General features: G+C 32.4%; 2 protein-coding genes across 4 annotated transcripts; one reads left to right on the plus strand and one right to left on the minus strand.

Annotated features, from left to right (window-relative positions):
• The first annotated feature begins 1,796 nt into the window (after positions 1 to 1,796).
• Positions 1,797 to 24,864, plus strand: LOC129807432 (mitochondrial import inner membrane translocase subunit Tim23). The gene is made up of 3 exons (XM_055856688.1): positions 1,797 to 1,974; positions 2,081 to 2,348; positions 24,513 to 24,864. The coding sequence occupies exons 1-3, from the start codon at positions 1,926 to 1,928 to the stop codon at positions 24,802 to 24,804; spliced, it is 609 nt and encodes a 202-aa protein (XP_055712663.1). The 5' UTR covers positions 1,797 to 1,925; the 3' UTR covers positions 24,805 to 24,864.
• LOC129807429 (calcium/calmodulin-dependent protein kinase kinase 1) lies at positions 5,263 to 17,737 on the minus strand. Of its 3 annotated transcripts, none has more exons than XM_055856682.1 (9): positions 17,673 to 17,737; positions 15,997 to 16,172; positions 15,468 to 15,844; positions 9,076 to 9,249; positions 8,833 to 9,013; positions 8,579 to 8,766; positions 8,268 to 8,501; positions 7,918 to 8,207; positions 5,263 to 5,931 (listed from the first exon to the last, which is right to left on the minus strand). In XM_055856682.1, exons 1-9 carry the CDS (start codon positions 17,723 to 17,725, stop codon positions 5,832 to 5,834), a joined length of 1,773 nt encoding a protein of 590 aa, XP_055712657.1. In that variant the 5' UTR covers positions 17,726 to 17,737; the 3' UTR covers positions 5,263 to 5,831. The 3 variants fall into 3 exon arrangements, with proteins under 3 accessions (XP_055712657.1, XP_055712659.1, XP_055712658.1); XM_055856684.1 differs by having other exon boundaries at positions 17,296 to 17,723; XM_055856683.1 differs by having other exon boundaries at positions 16,398 to 17,703.
• Positions 24,865 to 24,989: the final 125 nt, after the last annotated feature.

Consider the following 24,989-nt stretch of genomic DNA (forward strand, 5'->3'; position numbering starts at 1 on the left):
ACAATTAAAAAAGTGTATTGATAGTGAAATTAGAATCCCTGAATATTCATATTTTAATTAACACAGATTTGTAAATCATTTTAATCAAACATAATTCCTCATATTTTTGCAGACAAATTCTCGCGTGAAATATTAAGAAAGTGATGAATGGCGGATTTTTTGCTAAGACTCTGATACAGTGATTCAATAAATTAGGTAAATAATAGCAATTTTGTTTGAAACTCGACGAAAAAATTGGTTCTGTAGATTAAATATGAACTAACGTGATGTATCTTGCTAAAGAAAATTACTAAAATACAGTGAATAATTTTCAAAAGTATATTTAATTTTGGGGTTCCGATACGCAGGACAACCTTCCGATCCGAGGAACACTGACGATCGCTGGTACATTTACCTTATAAAAATATTTTTCAAGCTTGCACAAACTGAATGTGCAATGAAAGAATCACATCTGCAATAAGCTCATACAGTTTACAACTGGTTTTTGACAATCTTTGACATAACCTCACTATATTGTGTTGTTTTGCATGACAAAGAAAAGAATTTGTCCGTAAGAAGATGTTTTGTGAAAATTTTAGCTTGTTCACCTGCTGAAGCTCAATATCTGTGCTAAATCCCGATTCCTGCAGCTGCAGGAACAGAGAAATCTTCAATGATGCGCATTCAAACGCTTTTGTGCATATCCGGCTCCGTGGAGGAATGGTAGAATCTTGTGTGGTCTTCTCGCTTGCAGAGTTTTAGGCAATTTTTAGCTTTAAAAACTTATTGATTCGTGTAAATTTGGTGATATTTGGACTTTTCAAGAAAGTATTCATCAGATTTAACCGTTTCCGGAGTGAAATTCTCGTAGAATCAAGCAAAAAAATGGTTTTTAATGTCAATAAAACATCTCTCAGAAAAGTTCCAAAAAAGTGATATTAAAATGTTTTATTTCTTATAAAAATGGTTTAATCAAGTAGATTAGAGTTCCCTTTAAACAATGATGTGCAACTTTTAGTGTCCGGTGCAAAATTTGCGGTGAAAATGGGGTGTTCAATGATGGCGTGAATCGTGTGCGATAATAGAAACTTGATTCATCTATCGGACAAATCGCCATTAAATTTTCATTTTCCTCTGGAGGAAAATCTAAGGATTTCCTGGGATTTTGTTTGGTGGGATTATGAACCTTATAAGTAAGACATTTTTTTGGCATAGTTGGAGAATCCATACGGTTTGCATGGTAGTCAGAAAAAATCACTGAACTTGAACATCATTTTTGTGTGCGAAAGTCCAAAGCCTCCCCCTATACTGCATTTTCCTAAAAGTTTTCCTACAGTAAAAAATTAATTGAAAATTAAATGTAACTTATCTAGTAATTTAAAATACATTTCTGAGAACGTATAACTTTATACTGATCAAAATTTAATACTATATTTACCAAATTTAATTTTTGCTCAGCAAGTTCTTTTTATTTTTGTTCTATCATTTTTCTGTGTTATGGTCATATCTTTTCTAATAAAAACTTTTTCATTCAAAAATAAAGATCAGATCAAAAAACTGAATGTTATTCTGATGGGAGTATACTTAGAAATTCGATTTGAATCTAAATTTGGGAAATATTGGATTTTCAAGCAATTTTGTAATAGAATACAATTATGAATCTTCTTTAAATTCTTTTATATTTTATATCATTTTGAATCTGGGATTCAAGATTAAAGTGTAAATGCGATATTGTATGCTAGCTAATTATAAATTTTTAGGCTACCTGTGTTTAGTGTTTTACAGTGCATTTGAAAGCTTGGTCGAAAAGTTTTGTATTTTCTTCGGTGTGGTACTTTCGCTGAATTAAAAAAATTGCTGAATTGGAGAAGCCCAAAAGTAATTTTATTTTTAGTGTGATTGTGAGAAAATTTACGTGATTTCCTTAAAAACACACAATATATATCATGTCAGACGATTATTTGAGTAAACCTATCTCTTTTGGGGCACCATCAGGTAGAAAATAACTAATAATCATGCAGAAATCACCAAAAAACTTTCTATTACATCATACCTAACCTCAAAATTGTCTTGCTTTTCATGCTGTTTTGGGACTTCTCAGGAGAATCTCCGGTTCAGAGCAGACAACAGAAGACATCTACACCAATCTCACCATATCTCAATTATGATCCACGCTTTCTGCAGAGCGCCCAACCTGAGTTTATATTCCCTGAAGGAGCATCGAAGCAGCGAGGGCGCTTCGAATTGGCCTTCTCACAAATAGGATCATCTGTGATGGCAGGAGCAGCTATTGGCGGAGCTGCTGGGCTGTACAATGGCATAAAGGCTACAAATCTCGCCAATCAGACGGGAAAACTCCGAAGAACACAGTGAGTCAATTTGTTTTTTATGGTTTTTATTATTTTTCGGATGGTTTTATATCATTCCGGGGATTCCGGGAAGATTGGGATATGTGATCATTTGACGATGGTTACATCAAAACCCAAACGTAAGCTAGATGAATGCAAAAATTCAAGATAATCTCAGAATACCAAAAATAAAAATCGCAGTTAAAGAAAATTTAGAGAGGTGTATACTGCAAAGTTTCTTCGAATCTTATAGTTAGGAAGCTTTAAAATTTTTTTAATTCTACAAAATAATTTAGATTAGACATATCCAAAGTGGATATTCACATCTAGCTTATTTATAGAGAATTTAATTATATATATTCTATTTTCCTTTTCTTTATAAAAAAAGAGATAGCCAAGCTTTGCGGAATGCTCGAAATCCCCAGATAAAACTACGGCAATCATTTTTTCGTATAGTTTTTGCATACATACCGGTTTACTACCGCGACTTGGTTCATAAGTCATAAAAGCATCTTAAAATCGAAAATAGATAAAGAAGTGCACATTTCGTAATATTTTGGTATGAGTTAACATGGATACAGACAAAAAAAAGAAAATTAAAAACGAGAAAGATAATGTCATTTACGGATACTTTACCGATTCATAACATCATAACCAATTTCAAGACCTTTCCGAAAATTTTAAATTTAATCAAATTAGTTGAAAAATAAATGCATCAGGGTGGTAAACTTTGACTTTCCAAAATTCAAGATGGCGACTTTTAAGATACAGTAGACTCTCTCTCAATTGGGCATTTGGGGCAAAATGTCATCCGGTTTATCAATAGATTTGGGCGTCAAAGCCTTTGTAAATTTTACAAAAAGCTCTCAATTATAAAGAATCACGATAAAATAGGCAGAACTACAACGAATTTGAGCAAATTAGCTTCATAATTAAACGTGAAAATTGTCAACAAAATTTGACGCCCGATTGAAAAAGAGCCGATTGAGCGAGAGTCTACTGTATTTAACTTTGTATGGATGAAATATTCATCTGGCACTATCTCTGAAACATCCGAAAAGATCTTAGGAGAAATAATAATTGTCCTTGTGTCGACTTATGTCCGGATCCCTCGAAGACTGAAAGATCGTATCTGTTACCGTTTGACTTCTAGAAGTGTAACTATTTTATGGACTTAAGAAAAGAAAAAAAGCAAGAATATTTAAGAATAACAAGTCATTTACGGGTACATTACCGATTGAGACCGACTTAGCTCAATTATAAATTTAAAGACTTTCCAAAAAAGGGGTGGCAAAGCGTCCCAGGCTTTGCGAAATGCTCGAACTCGTGACTTAGATTCTATTGTACTTCAGAAATACTTTCGCATCATTTACCGGATCTCAACCTATTTGAAGGCTCAGGAAGACCGACTCAGGAAGGCTTCTTATTTCTGTTTTGAAATTTGTCTTATATTGTAAATGTATTTGTTGTTTTGTTTTGTCATACGAAAGAAGAAGAAGAACCGATTTGAACCGATTCATATATCATGCAAAATATCCTCCAAAATTGTTTTAAAAGTATCGATTTTCTGATAAAAATTAGTTATCGGTTATGAACCGGTTCATTACCGGTTCAGAACCGATTGGAACCGGTTCGGTTTTATAGGAAATTCCAAGACCTTCCCAAACATGACCCCATTCCCTTTATAAATGCGCTCTCTAGTGCCTTTTTAACCTTTGACTTTAAAAAACTTTTATTAGAAATGATTCAACGGTATTTTCGAACATGGTCAAATGTCCGCCTGGATAATTTCGAAAACATATCCAAAAATGAAAAAAAAATTGCGCGATGCGTTTCCAAAACATGGTTTTGGAGGGGAAGAGGAAAGGTGGGGGAAAATGAGGGGCATGTTAACGATCCTTGGGTCGACTTATGGGGGGGTCCCCCTTAGGTCCCAAGTCACTATCTCTTACCGTTTAGCCTCTAGAGCTAGCGGCAGCCGGACGGACAAACAGCGTGAGAACATTTCTCAGAAATCGTCTGAAACGTGAAGATTTGTTGACAAAAGTGGTCTCCGGGGTGGGGTGGAATGTGAAAATTTTGAGGGGGTGAAAAAGTCGAGGGATTATATACTGCTCTCTCCGTGGAGTTAGAGCAGTAAAATCAAAATTTTAGATCGGTTAAGAAATAGGCTCACCAAAGTGGTTTAACTTTGATCTTCGAAAATTCGATGTCGAAATTTTTTTCAACATTTTCGAAATGAACCAAAAAACGTGGTTTTGGTCCGAAAGGATGTAGCACAGAGGTGTGCAAGAAACCGTTGAAACCGAATTAACGTCAAATGAAACATGTACGTCAATGGTCAAAACGCTACTATAACAAACTTATTTTGACGTTAATTCGGTTTTAACGGTTTCTTGCACACCTCTGAATGTAGAAGGTGGGGGCGAAGGAAAAATAACGACTGAGATAACGTTTTTTTTTAATTAAGGGTTCTTTAGCGGTATATATTTGAAAAATTTAATGCTATCTCAGAATATTTCTGACTTTAGAAGGCCTTAAAAAGGCAAAGGGTAACTTTAAAGCCATCCTAAGCTACAAAATAGCAAACTTAAAAGGAAATGTAAAAATTGAAAATTTTTAAATTCGATATCTTTAAAAGTTTAAAGCTAAAACAAACCAAAACTTAAAATTCTTCCAATTAAATGTCATATAATAAATGTAATAAAAGAGTACAAGTTTCAGGGATTTTGGGAAAGTTATAAAGAAAATAAAAAAAAAAGAAATTTAAAATTAAAAGACCTCTTTTTAAAATATTTTCTTTCCTTTGAGTAAAATCAATTTTCATAAGTTTTTTAAAAATAATTTTTGCATCAGTGGATAAAGTGAAAATTTGTCAAAGTTTAATACGATTATACCTTATAAAATTATCTTCCGAAAATAAAATTGCTTTAGCTTCTCCGGAAGCTTCTAATTTTTTTTATTTATTAAAACATAATTAATGCACAATTCCGTTATATACGTCTTTATTATGCGCAAAGGTCCACGTCAAAGATTTGTTATATTTGTTAAAGCTTATTTGAAACATTTTTCTTTTGTAAAATTTGCTGAACAAGCAAAATTTGCCCCATTTGGCTAACTACATTTTTTTTTTTTAAATATTTGTTTTAACTTTATAAAGGATCTTTGATCACTGTTTTTTTTTACAAGCTTTGTCGAACTTTATATTATTATTTTGTTTTAAAAACTGTTATACCAGAAGAAATTTGAAAGTGATATTTGAGCATAATTAACGATCACCATTATCACGATTACATAGAGAGTTTTTTTTGACTTTGGAAAAGTCTTCACAATAAATTATCTCATAAGAAGAGAGGAGAAAAAGCTATTGGTTATATCATTTCCTTTTTTTTATATTACAAACTTTGTTCTCTTTAACGTAAATGTTCCCCCAATAACTGTTAAGTCTTAAAAAATGCTAAAATGTGCATAAATTGTCGGTTGGTCGAATTCTATTTTTTTTCTCTACTGCTGAATTTCTTCATCTGGATTTGGATTTTTGCTCGATGAGGGCAGATCTTCTTTAACAGACGGCAGTAAATTGTCACTCGATGGCTGTCTATGGCTAGAAAGAAAAATGAGAAAAGAAGAAAATTTTAGGTTTTACCGCTTGAGCAAAATTTGTTATTGGAAGATTTGAGGAAAAATATGTTTTAATTATTATCCGTTTTTTTTTTGTCCTCTATCTGATGTGAGATGGAATGTTAAATGGAATGAGATATCAACTTCTGTCTTTAGCGACCCCCCAAATAAATCGAAATTTTATGAGGACAATTTTTCTTTTTACTATTGTTCCTTTTTTTTCATTTGAATAAAGCGCAATCCGAAACATTACGATTGTTAATTCGATAAATCTTCAGAAAGTAAGATATCTTTAACAATGCGTATTTCCCGGTATTTTCTTCAAGGGTAGTCTTTTTGGTTTCTTTGAGAAGTTTTCAGCTCATTAAATTTTTAAACTCATTAAAAGGACAGTTTTCCTAATTAGAATTTCCACCCAATAAAGCCCGTAGAGGTTTCACTGAGTTTTCAAACATAAATAGTCTAAAATTGTTTTTGATCCAAGAACATTTTTGGAATATTATTCTCAAACATAAAACTCAATATCCTCTAAAAAGTCAATCAAATGCATGAGAAAGTTTTTATACTCTTTTGTGTAAGTCCGTCAAAATCGTTATATTTAGTCGATGCAGAAATGGATTAAAAAAGAATTTCATTTCATTTGAGGATAATTTATGATTTGGCGCCCCTCTTACAAAAATCCTGGTAACGGCCTTAGTGATTGGAAATTTCCACTTCAAAATTAACAACTGATTATATTGTTGTGTATATTTTTTCCACGAAAATTACACGTTTGTTATGGAATTACCGGAATTACGCAAAAAGTTATTTCAATTAAACGTTTTCAATTATTTCGATTATAAACGTTTTTATTTCCGATTTCCTGATAAGTTTGATCGGAGTAAGTTGGCAGGAGTAGCCGTAACATAGTATCAGTTGAAGAAAAATAATTTAATTGAATATTTTAAAAAACGTAACTAGCATAGTACAGTTGTTATGCCTGATAAGAATTAAGGTCAATGAAATGGGGTCTCCGAAGGAATATCACCCTATCAAATCCATTATTAATACCCTCCGAAACAATGCTTTATTGGTTAACTCTAATACAAATTCAACGGTTTTTTATTATCAGAAATTGGTATTGAACATGTTGTTAAATTAGGTCCCGGTTAAAATCCTGGAAGCCAAATTCTGGAACACTAAAATCCAAAAAATTGAAAATCTTGAAAGCCATAATCCCAAACGCCAAAATCTCGAAAACCAAATCCCGAAAAGTGTCATAGCTACTAGCTACTAGAAAAGGATTTTTTTGTGTTTTGGAAAATAATTCTACACATTATCCTCCATATAATTTCGTACTCTCAGGATTTGAAACCATTTGAGGGCTTGGCGTTCGGGATTTTGGCTTTCCTGGAACTTTGGCTTTTGGGATTTTGGCTTTCGGGATTTTGGTTTTTGGAATTTTGGGTTTACGGGATTTTGTCTTTCGGATTTTTGGCTTTCAGGATTTTGGCATCGAGATTTTAGCGTTTGGGATTTTGGCTTTTTGGATTTTGACTTTTGGGATTTTGGCTTTCGGAATTTTGGTTTTTAGGATTTTGGGTTTCACGATTTTGTCTTTCGGATTTTTGGCTTTCAGGATTTTGGCATCGGGATTTTAGCGTTTGGGATTTTGGCTTTTTGGATTTTGACTTTTGGGATTTTGGCTTTCGGAATTTTGGTTTTTAGGATTTTGGGTTTCGGGATTTTGTCTTTCGGATTTTTGTCTTTCAGGATTTTGACATTGAGATTTTGGTTTTTTGGATTTTTCTCTTTTCGGGATTTTGGCTTTTCGAGATTTTAGCTTTCGAAATTTTGTCCGGCACCGTTCTTTCTTAATGGACAAATCCGTTCTTTCTTAATGGAATTTTAGGTTGGTTTCCAGATGATTCATACACCCCAAATTGAATCAAATATATCTGGAGTTATTCAAAATAGAATATTAACTAACCTTTCGTAAGTACGATGAGCTCCTGGTGCGGAATTAGAACGTCCAGCTCTGGTGAACCTTTCCAATCGAGATCCGCCTCTTTGTGAGATTCGGCCTGATATAGGCATCACAGTGAAAGGATTTTGGAAGGATTGTTTCTTAAGCATTGTTTTAATAAGAATAACGGTGTCTAACTTTGGAATGCTTTTCACAACACTCTTCATATCTTCTTCGTTGATTTGAATTAAGCAACAATTATCTTCCTCGGACGGAAGGGGGTGTCTTCCATTGGCTGTCACCCAGTTATGAACCTAAAATATAATTTTGTTTTCAGAATCGAAACTGTAAAGCTTTAAAGATATTTCACTCACCTTTATTTCTGGTAGTGTTATCCTCAGGTTTGGATCTTTGTGGAGTATCCTGTTGATTAAATCTTTGAGATTAGTTGAGATTTTTGGTTCAGCGGGATAAACAAATTCGTCATTTTTAATTTTTTCAAAGACAGAAGGAATTGATTTGGCCACAAAAGGTACATTGCCGAAAATTAAGGCATAAAGTGTCACTCCAAGTGCCCAAATATCAGCAGCTTTTCCATTATATGAATACTATAAAAAAAAGCAAGAGAAGTATGTGTGTGTGAATTTATCTCCCAGTGCTTTGCACAAAAATTTATCAATAATACCTGACCCGTATGGAGTGTTTCTGGGGCACGAAAAGCGGGTGTTCCGGCATTTGATCCAATATTCATTGCAGCATCTTCACCCAGAAACTCATTGCACACACCCAAATCAGCAATTTTAACACGTCCACATTCTCCAAGAAGTAAATTTCCAGGCTTTATGTCTCCGTGAATAATTTTTTGGTAATGTACTGAAAAGAGGAAAAATCGATTTTGAAGATATTAATGTAGAATTAAAGGAAAAAGAAGTAACTTACAGTATTCTAAGCCAAGAAGGCAATCTCTAAAAACATTCCAGGAACGTTGTTCACATAGTGGACGATCCGTTGGAATACTTAGCACTTCTCCTTGTTGAACTAGTTCAAACACTAAATACAGGGAATCTTCCAGGGGATCATCCAGAACTTCAATTAATTTAACAATATTAGGATGATCAAGCTAAGAAAAGAAATGAATAAATTAATTAGTAAAATTGTAGGGGTATAAAATGTATTAGTTACCTTTTTTAAAACAGCAATTTCTTTGTAAACTCGATCAAGAGGAGATGTTGTTTTACGTGGACCCCGGGAAAAAAGTCCAGCCTTTTTCAGTAATTTTCGTTTTGATAGTATTTTCATAGCGTAGTGAGTTGAATCTTCCTCCGAATAAGCCAATTTGACAAGTCCATAGGAACCCTATTAAAAAGGTTTTGTTGCGATTATTAAAAATGTACAGTCTTTTACATATTGATTAGGGACAAAATCGCATTGGTTGTTTATTATTCTGGATCATCTTCGGTAATATATTCTTAAAACTTAAATATATATTCTTAGAACTTAAAAACAATTTGAACTAACCGAAAAGACTGCAATAGGGGAGGATGGAGCCGTTAATCTTTTGGGACATTTCATGTTCTTCAGGAAGATATGGGCTAAAATCTTTATTTTAGCGTAGATGCGGCTGACATTGCACTCCTGCTTTTCGTAAGCTTTTCTTTAATTCTAGCACTTAAGTATGAGCTTTAGATCACTCTTAAGTGCCCTTATGATATCAGGACCATTCTTAAGTGCTAGAATTACAGAAAAGCTTACGAAAAGCAAATGTGCAAAGTTATCCTGGAGTACATAGTCACCCGCGTTTACTACGGTACTAAAGCAATCCACTAAAACGGTCTCAAATTTACTAAAATAATGAACTTCGTAAAGCTTTTAAATTTAAGTTCTTCAATTTACTAATTGCATTATAAGAGAACTTTCTAGATTTCTGATTTCGGCATTTTCAGAATTATAGAATTTATTTACTGAAATAATTGGAACGTTTTCTAGTGGTTTCATTGTTTTCGGTTTTGAAAATTTTAATTTAAGTTCTGGATTTACAAGAATTGCAGTATCTGAAGATGAACACAGCTGTTACTTGTGTTCAACAATATTTATTTTCGAATTTATATAAACTTTGAATATTTGTTGATAAAACTTAGAAAGTTCGAAATATTGAAAACAAATATCTTAAGTAAATAAAAAAAACTAAAAGCAAATAAAAAACAATTTTTCAAAAAATAATAATTCGTAATAGTAGATTTTTCAAATTATTAGAGCCCAAAATCTGTACTTTCATTAAAACTCCAAAAAAATTAGATTTAAAAAAAAAATAATATAAAACTGTTATACTAAAAAAGACCAGTTCTAGCGTGAAAAAAAAGATATTTTGAAATTGGGATGAGTGTTTATACTTCAAAAAATCTTTTTACTTTTTACCCTAGATGCGGGTAATTGCCCCCTGCTTTTAGTAATCTTTTCCTTTTTTCTAGCACTTAAAAAAGTCACCCATTGGTATACAAATTATTAAAATCGGATAATTAATCAGTAATTGTATAAAAAAAATCTTTTGTTTATTAAGCTTAAAAACAATTCCTGAGGCATAGGAATACTTTAATAATTGAAAACATTTTCTGGTATTGCAAGTTTCAAATTAGGGGTTGATTTTTTCCTTCTCGGATACTGTCCCATATTTGCCCAAAAATAGCCTCACCACCATAAGAACTTTCAGGCATTAACTGCATTTTTAAAAAAGCATTCTTCCTTATCACTGATCAATGCAATCCTTGGATTATTGATACTAAGGGGAAGCCCTATTTTAAAACTGTCTCATTTTTCAATAGTGTCTCACTTCTCCCATGTGGACAAAAAATATTTAAAATATTATTAATAATATCATTAATAATATTAAAACTTATTATTAAATTATTAAGGTTTTGTTAGCATCTCTATTTAAACATTTAAAAATTAATATAATTAATTTTTTTTTGAAAGAAAAAGAAATATTCGAGAATGAAGTCAAATCTGTAGTCTGTAAAGATCTAAATAAACTCATACTGATTCTTAAGAATGTTCGGTCCGTAAAGGACAATGGGCAAAACGGTCCAACCTTTCGCCACAAATGAGACCTATATTATCGAATAGGTATCAGGTGTATCAGCAAAGGTAACAACTTTTGTTCCGGAACTAGCCCCAAAAGTATGTAGGAAAAGCACTAGAGCATAAAACATATGTAATTGGTACATATGTAATTGTAATGATTTTTTTTTGCAAAACGCCTTTTATACAATAACGGTTAATCCTATATTGGTCGTTTCTAAGATTAATTTGTAAAGGAGGATTCAAAGAAAATTTTCCTGGAACAAACGATATCTTTATCTCTTCATTTTCCCTGCAATTTTCCAGATCTTCCTTATATAAATCTTTTAACATCCTTCAAATTCATAAAAAAGGATTGTCTAGTGAAATGTCTCTTATGCTGTAATGTTCTTCTTGAAAAAAGAGTTAAAATCTCTAAAGATCGTAGGGTCATAAAAGATACCGTTATTTAAATACTTTGTGTAACAAATTCACAGAAAAAAAATGTTTTAATTAATTATAATAAGAATTTCTTGCTAAAATTCTTTAGTAACGGTACCTTTACAATCCTATGAACTTCAGCAATCCCAGCTCCTTTTCTAAGGAGAACATTTCTCTAAAGAAGACAAAAGGATGCAATGGAGTCAATACTTTTAACTGAATTTTAAGAATATTCGAGGATATTAGAGAAAAATCTGGATAAAAGAAAAATGGAGGGTTAGGGATACGGTTTCTTTTAGGAAAATGATTCTTGAGTTCAATTGTCTTTTAGAAAACGTTATTTGGCACCAAAAACTTACGATATACCGTTATTTAAAAACGCAAGTTTTACAAAAAAAATTCTGTCCATTTCTTACGAACCCTTACATTAAGATATCCGAAAAAGTTGACGTGATGGACCATAAGTTTCTTCGGGTCATATGTTCAAGATACACCAAGGATTCCGAAAATACCTCTGATTTGCCATTTTAACGAAAAAAGTTTTCATTTTGTTGGCCTATAGTGTGCAATGGCTTTAAAACATGGCTAGTTTGTATGAAAGCTACCAGATGGAGCAATCAGAGGGAAAATTAAAAAAAAAAATTATTTAAAGCTTAAGTTATACATCGACTTTGTCCCGAATTTCATTAAGATCGGCTAAGCCGTTTCCAAGTAACAAATTGTCAAAGTTGCGAATTTTCAGAAGGATATCGTTAATTTCCCAAGGATTGACAGTCCTTTCTGACTTAGGTCTCGGTAATTTTTCAGTCATACACCAATACCTACAAAATGGGCCTAGTCCCATTTCTGGCGAAGGGTTGGACCAGCTCCCATATATTTCTGCCCATTGTCCTTTGGCACTAAAAGAAATTTCTACAAAGAACCTCTATCTAATCCCTCATTTTCAATTCAAAATGTGGCAGTTTGGACTGATCCTTTACCAACAAATTTTATGGGCTAAATATTTTTAAGGATCAATATTTTAAGGATCAAGGCTAAATATTTTAAGGATCAAGGAGTCAGTTCGGGGTTCAAAGACGGTTTTAAAATTTTTTTAAATTGGTATTGATGAGATCATCAAAGTATTCAAAATTTTACAAGTTTGGTACAAAAGCTAAAACAGGTCTTAACGCTTAGGCTTCATTCGGGCGTCCAAATTTTCAATAAGAATTGTCAACGTGGAATAGTCAGAAGAAATTAAAATTTTTATTTGAATCTCCAGTGTACAGCAGGATTGAGCATTTTTCCACACTTAAAATAAAGCACGATTACCAAATTAACTACAAAACAAAATAATTAAAAATATATCATTAATAGAGGTCACATTTAATAACGTTTTTCATATTACAGTTCTATCGTAAATCTCATTGCAACGTAACTGCTAATGAAATGTGAAATTTAATTACATCATTTACGTTCAAGATGTTCGTCATTATTCAATTTCTTTATCTTGATTTTTTTCAATACTGGCATTTTGTTTTGCTTTACTTCATTTGTTTAGTTTTTAGAGTTCCCACAATGGTTTTTGAATTGTTTGCATTTTTCTCAAATGCTAAATTTAATTTCTAGGTTCTTTAATATCACGAAATTTTAGCCCCTATCTAGAATTCGAAATTTTCTAATAATCATGTTGCCCAGAACCTGTGGTCAAACGGATAGCTTTATGAAGTTGGCGTCTTTAGAATAGAACATTGTTCTATGGAACATCTCGAAAACACGATAGGGTTTTTTTTAATTATTATATGGTAAGTGTGCCAAATTCCGGCCGGCTTGCAATTCCGGCCACTTTTTTTGTTCCTCCAATTTCGATGAATTTTTAGTTTTTGCATACTCTAGCGATCATACAATGTAAAAAAATAACAAAAATGTCGCTTCGACAAACGAGATAATGTGAAAAGACACTGGAAAAATTCTGGGAAGGCAAGAAACTATAAGAATGAAGGTGGCCGAAATAGGCCACCAAAGCTGTGTCTACATTTTTATTCATTTTAAAATGGAATAGGAATGATTTGAGTGAAAATGAAGACGATAAACTGCATATAAGGTTCCAAGAAACACTCCTTAAGAAGAAGGAATAAAAAATTCAATTTGTATTAAAAATATTACATTTAAAACTTGAGACTTTGGTGCTTGCACGCAACTATGCCGAAATTTGGTACAGTTACCCTATCGAATATTTTGGATAGGTTTTAGAGATTGTCTATAGGTGGATGCTTCATCTACAACGTCAGCTGTTACCCTGAATACTTCCTAACAGACTTTTAAGATTAATCTTTAAGATGTTAAGACCAAGAATTAAAAGGCCAGAGATAACAACAAAATCTAAAAGAATTATTTCCGGTTCCGGGCTTATTTTTGACACGGTTATTTTAGCTAGTTTTAGCTAAATTTAGTTTTTCTTATTAAAAATTCGAAATGGAAATATCTAGTTCGCGTGATTAAGTTAGGTACATGTGTTTACGACCAAGGAGGTGTCCTTTTCTTCTCCTTCCAGAAAGAGTTTTAGTGGAAAATACTCTCGATTAAAACTATTAAACAATTATACACGAAAGCTTTTAACACACTATCCCTTATACATGACTGATCTTTTTCTGTGCTTCTTACTAAAAATCTGTCTTAAAATTTAAAGTTCTAAAAGAAATTATACATTCACTTTGGTAAACCTTAACTGCTAGAAAATTAGCATAAATAAACAAACATTTTAGGCTTTTCAATTTGAATTTCTTACTCTTAACATTTGGTGCTCAGTGTGATTTTAGAGAACGATTTTCAAAGTGAAATATTAAACAGTTATAGTGAAAGTACTTTTGAACCGATTGAGACAGGTTTAGGCTCATTTTGAAAAGTTTCTGATTCTCAGATATTTTCAAACAAATTTCAATTGGTTAGGAACCGATTTTAAACCGGTAATTAGGTTTTTAGACTTTGAACATCTTTGCATTTTTTTCATATTTGGATCTGTTTTAGAGGTGGCTTAGGCGAACATTTTGACCATAAACGAAACTACGGGTTAATCATTAAGGGCAGAATCACATTGTCAATAAAATGCTCGCCGTAGCCTCACCGTATTTCGTTAATTTACGCATTTTCATTGCAATTCTTACGCAAATTTTCCATTACCGTATTACCTTATCTCATACTCGATGGCATAAGGTGAAAATAATATAAGAAAATTGAAGAAATAAAACGAAAATTCGATAAACGGTGAGCAAAAAAAGTGTAAGAGAAATTATTCACAGTTTTTTTTTGCTCACCGTTTATCATATTTTCGTTTTATTTCTTCAATTTTCTTATATTATTTTCACCTAGTGCGACCGAGTATGAGATGCGGTAATACGGTAATCGAGAATTTGCGTTAGAATTGCAATGAAAATGCGTAAATTAACGAAATACGGTGAGCATTTTACTGTCAATGTGATTCTGCCCTAAAGCATATTTCTCAGCCGAATGGGGTAATTTTGAGCTAGTTCGAAATATCTTGGAATTTCTGACAATTCTAAATCGGTACCAATCGATTATAAACCAGTAATAAAAACGATTGTGAACCGATAAGTTTTTTTTTTAAATCTGAAATTCACTTGTATTACTCCTCTTGCGGATCATCAGAAGTCGGCCCAAGGATCGTTGCCCCTCATTCTTCACCCAATTCTCTTTATCTCCTCCAAAACCGTATTTTTTGGGATTATTCGGAAACGCGTTGTATGCTTTTTTTTATTGTTGGATATGTTTTGGACGGTTTTTCAAGATTAAAAGTTAAAAATGCTTTTAGAAAACGTATTTCTCAACTGAGTTGTATTATGTCTGGGCTCGTTGGAAAGGTTTTGGAATTCCTGATAAGACTAACCGATAATGAACCGGTTAGGAACAGATAAGTTTTTTTTTATTCAAAAATCAAGGTGAACTTAGGTGAACGGTAAACGATGCGAAAGTACTTTTGAGGTACAGCATCTAAGTCATGAGCTCGAGCATTTCGTAAAACATGAGAGTACTTTGCCATCCCTTTTTTTTTTTTTTTAAAAAGTACCGGCAGTTTAACTCACCTGTCCAATTTGATCGAGCAATTTGTATTGGTTTAATTGAATAAAACTTCCCGATTGCTCAATGGAGATTCTCACGGATTCTCGAAGGGGTGCTCGTCGTCTGCTGGGACTGGGACTTCCATATGGGCTGCCGTAGGGACTGTAGGGAAGATTAGGATAAATAGGACGTGTGTCATCTAGTGAATCCATTGAATTGTGATATTCCACAACGTCTAGTGATTGTGCTTTAGCTAGAATTCGAGTATCTGACGATGTGGTGGTAGTGGTGGTTGATTGTCGGATAGATGGGTCATTTAGAGGTTTGCTGATGGATTCTTTGTCACTCTCAGCAGCAGATAAAGGGTGGCTCTTCGATGGAAGATCAATACTTGAGATTCCTAAAATAGATGTTGAAAAGGACAGAGAGAGAGAGAGTGTAAAGGGATTTTTTTATTGTTGTTGTTCCTTCCTTCCTTTTTTGCTATCTAAAGTTAATCAAGTGTAAATTGTTTGTCCACCAGTTATTAAAAAAAAAAAGAAAATAGCTCACCTTTTGCATCACTTGACACTGTTTCCAATGGAACTTTGAATGCTACCTCATCACTTGTCTTCTCAATATTGCGAGTATTTGTTGAATCTGCACTTCTCGGCAAAATATTCTCACTGAGTTCAAAGCTATGGGAAATTTCAGACTCTATCGTATTTTCCATCTCCATTGTATTATTCCTGAAAAAATATTAAATGTACGTACATGCAGAAATCTTGGGTCAAATTTTAGTGGGGCACACAGAAATCCTCCTTCCAAAAAAAAAAAAACAAAACAGAAAAAAGAACAATAAGAAATACACTTATTGAAACACATCAAATATAGAGACACACTATTTTTCTTTTTTGATTGATAACAATTTGATTTTTGTCTTTGATTTACAAACAACAAACATCAAAAACTACCTCTGGAGCAAGTTATCATTCACCATTTGGATTTTTAAAATGTTTAAAATAATAAAATAATCACTAAATGCACAGATCAGGCACGAACGGGAGGACAAGCACAATTATTCAACAAAATGTCAAAAGGCATTATTTTTATCCCAAAAAAATTTCTGTTTTCTACTGAATTGAGGATGGGCGGTTATTGTACACGCGTGCGCAATTGAAGTGATGTCAAAGTTAATTTCCTTATCGCACTATAGCCTGCATGGGTCAATAAAATTCTTATCAAGGTTAATTCCTTTTTTTTCGCATAATATGTATACACAGGGTTGCGCAAAATATTTGTTATTACCACCCAAAAAGAGCCAAATGGAAGAAAAAAAAAACGATTGAAAGAAGAAACAACAAAAAAATTTAATGTTTCTTCTAATAGGAAATTATGTTGTGTATGTTCTTCAATGCTAAAGTCCCTTCTCTCTGTGTTTTCTTCTCTTTTTTTATGCTGATGTTCTGCGTCTCAAAAGATTTTTTTTTTTACGCAAACTCACGGAATTATAAATCTTATATTGCTCTTTGATTGTGATTATAGGGTTCTTCGCAGATTTCTGTTGTTGTTGCTCTTTTTTTTGTTCTTGTTCTTCTCCTCCAACTCTGGTCCGAATAATTTTCTATTTTTAGTGAGCATAATTTTTCTTCACAATATAACTTTCCATGTGATGGAGAGGAGAGTTCCGTGAGGTTTGTTCAAGGTGATTTCCAATGGCTCTTTTGTGGTGACGATATGCGCATAAATTTGGCGGATTTAGGATGGTCACATAAATGGAATGTTTTTTTATTACACTTCCTCAAGTGCCCTTTTGACTTTCACTTTGTAATTGCAAATTTGTCAAAATGTATAATTAGATATATTTCTTACACACTGTCTACACTGTACATGTCTATGTCACATCAAACATTTCCAAATTTAAAATGGTATTTTTCACCACCCCAAATGATTCTTTATAATTCCTTCATAAATACACATATTGATCTGTTTACTACACAAATCACCATGTGCTCTTGGGAGTATTTTTACTTCTTCTCCTTTGATGATCACATTTTTTTTTAAACATTTGATTATTTATTAATTTTTTTTTTCTGGTTATAATCACTGATGTTAACTTATTTATAAAGAAATTTGATATATAACGTCCGTCTATCTCAAGTCACTGTTATTTTCAAACTGAGAAAGGGTTGGTTTTATTGGGATGTTTTATATGAGGCGCAGTGGTTGTAGGAAAAAATAATTCTTACGTCTTCAACCACCCGAGCACCAACTTGAATTGCCTTCCAGCCACGAAAGGCATGAAGACACGATTGAGAGAATGTTTCAGTGAAAGATGAAGTTAGGAGATTACACTGAGAAAAATTGAAATTGAAAATTTTACTCAAAATTTTTAGCTCTTTTTATAATTAGGGAGAAGTGTGGCTATTTTTGGGAAACTGGGCTTTAATGTCACTGAGGGAAATCCGAAAAAATTAAAATAACATTCCGGAAATGTTAATTTTACCCTGCATTATTGATCCGAAATCGCTGTAAATATTACTCTTTTAGGTGTATTAGGGGTTAAATTAACCCTTTTCCATGTTAATTTTACTCGTAAAAGGTGTAAAATTAACATTAAAAAAATGTTGATATATTTTTACACCTAAAATGTGTTAAATTTATGAGGAAAAATGTTAATCGCATCCTCTTTTTTTTCTCAGTGTATTTATTCTAAATTGTGATCTATATCTATATTAAATTATGCTAAGGTCTAGTTTCATTTAGAAATATGCGAAAAAAAATCGTATATTAATGTAGTCTAATAGCTTGAAGTAGCCCCACCTTCCCCTACCCTTTTTTGCCTCTTAAATCTTGATACAGAATTTGTCATTTTTTTCACGTGGATATTTATAAAAAAAAGTCGAATTAACTAAAAGAATTCAACTTAAAAGCAGCTCAACATTAAGTTTAATTAATCAAAAGGTCATATAAATTATATAAAATAATATATGATTGTCGGATCTGAAAATGTCAATTATAATAACCAGTTAACAATATTGATTTCAAGGATTCAAAATAATAACTGTTCTATTCAATCAATGATACAGCTCACATTTTATATTGATTTATTTTTTAAGATTCATTGAAATTTGAGCAAAGAACAGGAAAGAATTATGTATCTTATGTTACACAGTAAAAAAATATTTCGTATAATTGTTCGTAAATATTTGTGAATTTCCCGCTGGGGACTTACGAAATGCTTGTAAATCGTATAATCCACAAACAAGTTTGTAAAAGTTTGTACTTTTTACATAAACATTATTTGTAACAGTATCACTTAACTACTCTGAAAAAAAATGTTTTGTCATATTAACAAGACAAGTTTGTAAAAAGGATGTTCTTCCATACAGAATATGGAAAAGTTTTGTCAAATCGGTGGCCAACTGGATCTTGTTAAAAGTTCGTCAAAAGGGTGTTTTTCCATATAAAATGCAAGGAAAATTTTTGTCAAATTGGTTAATAACATCCTTTTGACAAAATTTCAGCAAAATCAGTTTGTTCGTTTAACAAGACATTTTTTTCAGAGTAGCAGTTTTCGTTCATTTACAAACATTTGTTCGTAAATGTTCGTGAACACACAGAAATATGTTCGTAAAATTTTGTATTTTGTTCGTGAAGTTTTGCCTGACAAACAAAAAATGTGCAAATGTTTGTAAAAGAACATAAAATAATGCTTGTCAAGTGATCATGTTACGACAAATGTTTGTGAAAAAAGTACAAACTTTTACGAATTTGTTTGTGGGTTGAACGATTCACGGGCATTTCGCAAGTCCCCATTAAGAATTCACAAACATTTACAAACAATTTTAGGACTTTTTCAGTGTATAGGATTTGCAAAATATGGCAAGCTCCTAAATATCAAAAATCAATAACTTTCAAGATAAAAGAGACCGAAGCTTTTGCATTTCTTCTATGCACAAAAAGTACATCTCATATTTTTTATTATTTTTTTTTATTTTATGGAGTTTTTAAGGCGTGTTGCTTTGGAACCTTGTAGACTGTTTATCGTCTTTATTTACTCTAAAATCATGCTTAAAAATGAATAAAAATGTAGACATAGCTTTGGTGCCCTATTTCGACCACCTTCATTCTCATAGTTCCTTGCACTTCGGGAATTCTTCTAATGTCTTTTTCATATCATCTGGTTTTTCAAAGCTACATTTTTTGTTATTCTTTTCTATTGTATAATCTTTAGAGTAAGTAAAAATTAAAAATTCATGGAAATTCGAGGAACAAAAAAGGTGGTCGGAATTGCAAGCTGGCCGGAATTTGGCACACTTACCCTAACTCATTAAAATTTCGTAAAATTTTGTACTTATTTAAAAAAAAAATTTCGCAAATGTTCTTTAATACAAGTTACAATTTTTTCAGTAACATATTGCGATTTTTATAAACTTATGTAAAATTTACGTTAAATGTTTGTTAGAGAATTAAAAAAAGTTCGTTAAGAGATCATGTTCCAAAAGATGTTTGTGAAAAAATAGAAACATCCCGGTTTTGTCGGTCAGTTTATACGGTTCGCGAGCATTCCATGTGTGTATCCATTTAACTTCACAAACGTTAACAAGAAATTTTACAAAGTATTTATTCGGTGAACATAGGTTTCACAAACTTTCCATTTCAAATTTAAATGTTTTTAAATTTTAAAGGATTCCTGATAAAAATTGTAAAAATAGAAAATATTCAAATTTTGAGATGGAGATATCATTTTTGACCAACTTATATTTTCTAAATTAATTGCATTAGTGCGTGTTTCCACAAAAATTTGGATCCTCTAAACACGAATTTTCTTCTTTACACAGAAAAATGGAAATTTAATGGAAAATAAACAAAAAAGCCATAGAATATTTGAGTTAAGATTCAGAAGGAAATGGTCTTTTCTTTCGTTCTTATATCAAATCAAAAAGCTGCCATTTTTATAGCTGTGAAATTCTATACATATCTCAGCTGCAGTCCATAATCAAAAGCTACAATACTTTAAGAAGTTAATTAAATTGAATTCCTAAATTATAAATGCTTAAAAATCTCATTTAAAATAGTGAAATGGTAATAGAGTACAGGGAAAATTAAGAAGTTATAAATAATCTTGGCATCTCAAACATGGTTTAAAACGATTTCTAATCAATTTTGCTTTATTGACCGTAATAAAATCTTTTACTGGTAGTAAATGAAATATTTTATAGATCAATTATATATTTTTTAGCTGAGATTCTTTACAATCTCAGCTTCTGTGGTCACAGGTGAAATTCTACCTTGTCAGAATGGGCCCAAAATTTTGGATTTACACTTTTTAACACTCATAGATCACGAATAGGGAGAAGTGGGGCTATATTGAGCTGTGGGGCTAAATTGATATACGATTTTTTCGCATATTTCTAAAGGCAGCTGGTCTTTACAATTGTTTTATTTAGATTCAAAATTGTTTTGTCTGTCTAAATTATATTACGTTAAGGCAAAGTTTCCTTTACAAATATGAGAAAAAAATCGAATATCAATGTAACCCCACTGCTCAATATAGCCCCACTTCCCCCTATCATATGCGCCAAAATGGATTTTCGTGGACGGTCCGTTTCGTCCGTCATATAACCACTTTTGGAGAGAGAACGAAAAGAGATATCGACAAGGGCTAAATGTCGATGGGCGGCTAGAAGTAGGTGATGTCAGACCCACCCACTTGCCCATCCTTCCGCCATTTTGTATTACCCCCAAATTTTGTTTTCTCAATAACTCAGCCCCTATGTCATCAATCGATCTCAAATTTTAGTATGTTATAGCTGAGCCTAAGAGCTTTCGATCAATATCAAATTTAAAGTCCCTTGACCCCCCTGACCCGAGCTGCATATAAGGGGTCAATACTGACTTTTTTTTAAATGGTAATATCAGTTTCAGAAAGCTCTCCTGGAGTGGAGTATTACAACCCTTATGACACCCCAATTTCATCCGATTTAATCGAAGGTCCGAGTAATCGAAAAATCGATTTTCGATTAATCGATGAAAAGTAGACGATGCTTTTTCTTTAAATTTTAGTATGTTGTAGCTGAGGTCAAGGCTTTTCTAATGGTGGGTCGCAGTTCTCCCTTCATGTTCCTGACCTGAGACATAATTGAAAATATCTTGACCGGACCTTTTCTTTTATTAGCCCTTGCCACTCAGACTATATTTTAAATAGAAAATGACCAGTGATCAGTCCAGATAAGCTTATGGTAGCTAAGATTCTTTACAGGTGACCTCGAAAAGCGTGCAACTCGGGGTGCTTGCAACTCGGAATACGTGAAAATTCGATTGTGAATTGAATTTTAAGGGTATAGAATCGCGTAGAGCCAATTTTATCTATTTCCACTGACAAGAACAGTTTACTCGACGCGATTCTTTACCCCCAAAATTCAACTCATAATAGAATTTTCCCATATTCCGAGCTGCAAACACCCCAAATTGCACGCTTTTCGAGGTCACCTGTAAAGAATCTCAGCTACAACACATTTATCTGGGTTTATCACTGGTTTTTTAGTATATAATCTCTCTAGAGTATGCAAAAACTAAAAATTCATAGATATTTGAGGAACAAAAGAAGTGGCCGAAATTGCAAGCTGGTCGAAATTTGGTAATACGAGTATATCAAGAAAAACTATAAATATGTTTGAGGGCTTCTAACTCTAAAGATTCAAATGCTAAAAGTGCCAGTCAAATCGCTCCAGTGCCTTATTACGATGGCTCTATATGTGTATTGAATTACTTTTCGATTTGAACGATTTATTAGCGTATTGTATTGGATATCAAGAAAGAATCAGGATCAAGATATATAATTTTGACACTAAAAAGAATTCAGTTAATTTTTAGTTATTTTAAAATAAGAGACTCTATAATTTATATAGGGAGACCGGGGAGATTTGGGACAGGGGTAGTGTGGGACAAGGCGATTTTTTCAATATTTTTTTGAAATAAATGGTATTTAACCATTACTGTATCGTAGGCAATATTAAGATGTATCTTGACTAAAAGAATGGATATCCTCAGTTTTATTGTTTTAATTTTATGAACATTTTTTTAAAAATTGATAAAAATCGTATATTTTCACGTCTCAGTTTTTCTCTTTGTACTTTATATCAGCGATGTATAATCAAAACTTTTTTTTATCTCTTTAGGTAGCAGTGTATTCTGGGAATATATTTTTATAACAGTTTCAGAGATTATACGCTCCTTTTTTTACATAAATATTTTAAATACCAAAACTACACGCGGGGATGTTTGGGACACCTGAACGGGGATGAATGGGACATTGATTTTCGACAAGAATGTAGGTGGCGTGCAATTTTTTATTGTCAAAATGGAAAGTAATGCCCAGTTTCTACTGAAAATCTCCCTCTTTTAAAAACTTTACCAGTAGAGCAGATGTCTCTAAATACAGAGACAATTAAACCATCAATGTCTTGAGAATCAATAATTTTTTCTCCAGAGGATATTCGATCTTTGTCCAATCTCGTTAAAAACTATTTTTTTCGAAAATTTCTCGAAGAATATTACTCTACAATTCTCACAAATTCTCCAGAAAAGGCAAGGCGAGAGCCAATTCAGAGAAATAATGAGAAAACAGGTACAATGCAGTTGTTGTAAAATCAAACAGGAATCCGTCAATGAGTTCAAAACTAAGAGTTGCAAGAAAATCTACTCGCCTGAGGAATTTGATAATCATGATTGCAATGTTTAGAATAAAAAAAAAAGAAAAGAAAAGTAGATGGAAAAAATAAGAAAATACTTTAAAAATAATTGATTGACAATAAATAACTCTACTGTACAAATAAAATTGATATTAATTTCTAAGTGTGAAATTAAAGATGAAACATTTTTATTTCTATCAGAAATATTTTTAATCTGGTATTTAAAATTAATTAACGTGTTCCAGTAATACAAATTATGCGAGAAAAAACGCGTCCCAAACATCCCCTTTTGCGTCCCATACTGCCCCACATCTGGGAGGTTTGGGACAAAGCGTCAAGTTAAATGTTTTATCTTCTTTAAGAAAACTCAGTTGTTTTCCAAGTTCTATCGAGTACTTTTTATAAAGTCAATACCCATAAGTATCCTATAGACCGCATAAAATTGTAATACACTATCGTGGTTTTTTGGAATAGTGTCTCAAAGTCAAAACATGAAAAAGTGTCCCAAATCTACCCGGTCTCCCCTAAGATCAGCGATTTTAGCAACTCTTTTTGGAAAGAAAATTATGGTCAAATAATGAACATTTGACCCTAAAACCATTTTAAAGAAAATGATGACAAAGAGAAATTCGCGAAATGCTTCAACTTGTAATGTCGTGCATAGCATAAATTGAATTTAACCACTGTTTGTTTAAATTCTTGAGATTATTTAAATTTTTGCTGTCATAGTTTATTGCATAACCAAGTGGTTATTTTATAGAAAAGAGAGAGAGAGAGAGAGAAAGGAAGATATTTGAAGAAGAATTTTCACACTTTAAGTAAATGTTTGCATGCAATAAAATGATTTGTAATTTCCCGCCAAAAAAAAATCAAAAATCTCAGTAAATAGTTGAAAAACTGTAATAAATATTTGTTCAAGAATTAATTAGCACTTTGGTAGTTTTGTAAGGATTTTGATATTAGATTGTTGGCTATTATTATTAGTCACTTCAATTGCGTATGTCAGTGTTAGAAAAATAAAGATTATTGCAAAATAATTAAAAATTTCATAAATCGTTTTTGTTTTTGTGATTTACTGCTGGTATACTCTTATTTCTAATCACGCAAAACAAGCTCAGGCAATTAATTTGTTATTAAATATTATTTTTTTGCTCTTGCTGTATATCATTATAATGTCTTGACGTTGATCACGTATTCAAATATAATAATTTGCTTGTGCTAAAAATTTAAGAGATACACAGTGAAAGAGAGACAGAGATAGATAGAGAGCAAGAAATTAGTAAATTTTATAGCAAAATGAGGGAAAAAAAAAGATTCTTACGGCAGTTATTGGCGGCATATTTGTATGATCCTCTACGGTTGGTGTTTGTTTTTTTTTTGTCCTATTTGCAGACTCCTGAATCATGTCATGAAGCAGGGATCAGCTACGGCAAATACACTGGGTACCATTGCGGTAATGTATTCGGGCTTTGGGGTATTGCTGCAGTGGGCACGTGGTGAAGATGATGAGATCAATACGGTTCTGGCGGGTACTACCACGGGATTACTGTACAAATCGACAGCTGGATTGAGAAAATGTGCCATTGGTGGAGGAGTAGGCTTCACACTAGCTGCCCTGTATTGTTTGTGGGGCATCTCACGCGGCACTTCTAGCAAATTCAATGACTTTAAGCAGTACATGTAAGATGCAAAATTCCGATGAGAGATATAAAATACCAAATACAACTTAGCTGAAGTTAGTGAAGCTCTCTTTTCCCTTTCCATATACACTCAGGTAAAAAAGGCGCATAATTTTAAAATTTTGTCAGTATGTGAGTTAACGAAATGGAATATGTTATTTAGCGGCCGTGTCTCTGCTGCAAATAATTA

This window comes from Phlebotomus papatasi, chromosome 3 (genome assembly GCF_024763615.1).
Source record: "Phlebotomus papatasi isolate M1 chromosome 3, Ppap_2.1, whole genome shotgun sequence".
Taxonomy (NCBI): Eukaryota; Metazoa; Arthropoda; class Insecta; order Diptera; family Psychodidae; genus Phlebotomus; species Phlebotomus papatasi.